The sequence below is a fragment of the Laccaria bicolor genome, genomic scaffold, assembly GCF_000143565.1.
Source record: "Laccaria bicolor S238N-H82 LACBIscaffold_159 genomic scaffold, whole genome shotgun sequence".
Lineage (NCBI taxonomy): Eukaryota > Fungi > Basidiomycota > Agaricomycetes > Agaricales > Hydnangiaceae > Laccaria > Laccaria bicolor.
Genome location: NW_001890018.1, coordinates 1 through 1,210, shown reverse-complemented (window position 1 = coordinate 1,210; position 1,210 = coordinate 1). Strand labels below are relative to the sequence as shown.

Here is a 1,210-nt window from a genome sequence, read left to right as displayed (position 1 = left end):
GTAAGCGTGAAGCGATGAGAAAGTTGTAGTCTAGTTTTTTGTAGTCTACTATATATTTTGTAGTCCCTAATTCTATTCAACGTTGTCGTCTATTGTATTGTATTGTATTGTACTTAGTGGTCGTAGGCTATTCTATTTAATTCTATTCGACTTTGTAGTATTGTTTTCTATCTATTGTATTGTACTTACTTGTGTCTATTCTCTATTCTATTCTATTCTACTTAGTAGTTCTATTTATTCTATATTGCATTAGTCGGGATTCGAACTCTTTAGCTTATGGTCTTACTTACCTTTGGTTAGTGATCAATAGTTACCGCTATGCCAGCGGGTCATATATTTACTATATAAATTGGGTTAACAAATGAGCAATTGGTTCTCAAGCAGTATATAGAGCTCCTTAAACTTAAAGCACACCGATGCACTTCACACCTTACATGTGCATGATGAACATAACAGTGAACAAACGAGATTGAAGGCATCCATAACTACAGACAGTGGTGACTAAGTTTTGCGCGCGCGTGGTTTGCGAGGCTTGCGAGTACCTGGTACAGCCTCAACAACCTCCGCCGCTGTGTCCTGAACAGTTCCCTTCTCACTCGCCTTCCCTTTTTTTGACTTCTCTACAACCCTGGCTTCTGGCGTGACCAATGTAGATGGAGCTGCATGACGTGTTGTTGAAAGTGGCTGTTCCTGTGCGACAGACGCCGGATTGCTAGGGCTGTGCTCCTGCGATGGTCCGGCGCTGATGATTCTTTTTTCGGCATTAGAACTGGTGGGAAGAGTGTCGAGGGCGACTTGTTCGATATTTCCGTGAGTAGCAAGTTCAGCAGGGGCAAGGGAGAGTGTGTGGAATTGATTGGTTGCATCCTCAATGCCACTGCTTTCGTCCCCATCTCCTGGATCATTCGCGATCGTATTCACCATAGCCGACCCGAAGATAATTTGATTGTAGAGGTCGAATAGCACTTTCCCATATGGAGTGTTGAGTTTCTGGATGATAAACATCTTGTACAAGGTAAAATCTTTCCTGTAGTCGATACCAGTCACAGCTCCCTTCCCAGCGGAAAGCTCAGGATCAGGAGAGAAGATGAAACGAACCTTATTGAAAGGAAGAAACCAATTAAAAAGTTACATAGTTCGCAAGCAGTTTAAAACGTACCAGAATGGCGATGCCGGCAATAGAACCAGGCGTCACACCAAGAAGCCCCCA

General features: G+C 43.2%; 1 protein-coding gene across 1 annotated transcript; it reads right to left on the bottom strand.

The window, feature by feature from the left end:
* Positions 1-501: 501 nt before the first annotated feature.
* Positions 502-1,098, bottom strand: LACBIDRAFT_335829 (uncharacterized protein; the record flags this gene model as incomplete). Its single annotated transcript, XM_001890732.1, has 1 exon — positions 502-1,098. A coding segment is annotated over one exon (597 nt), but the record flags the coding sequence as incomplete, so codon positions are not given.
* Between the last annotated feature and the right edge of the window lie 112 nt (positions 1,099-1,210).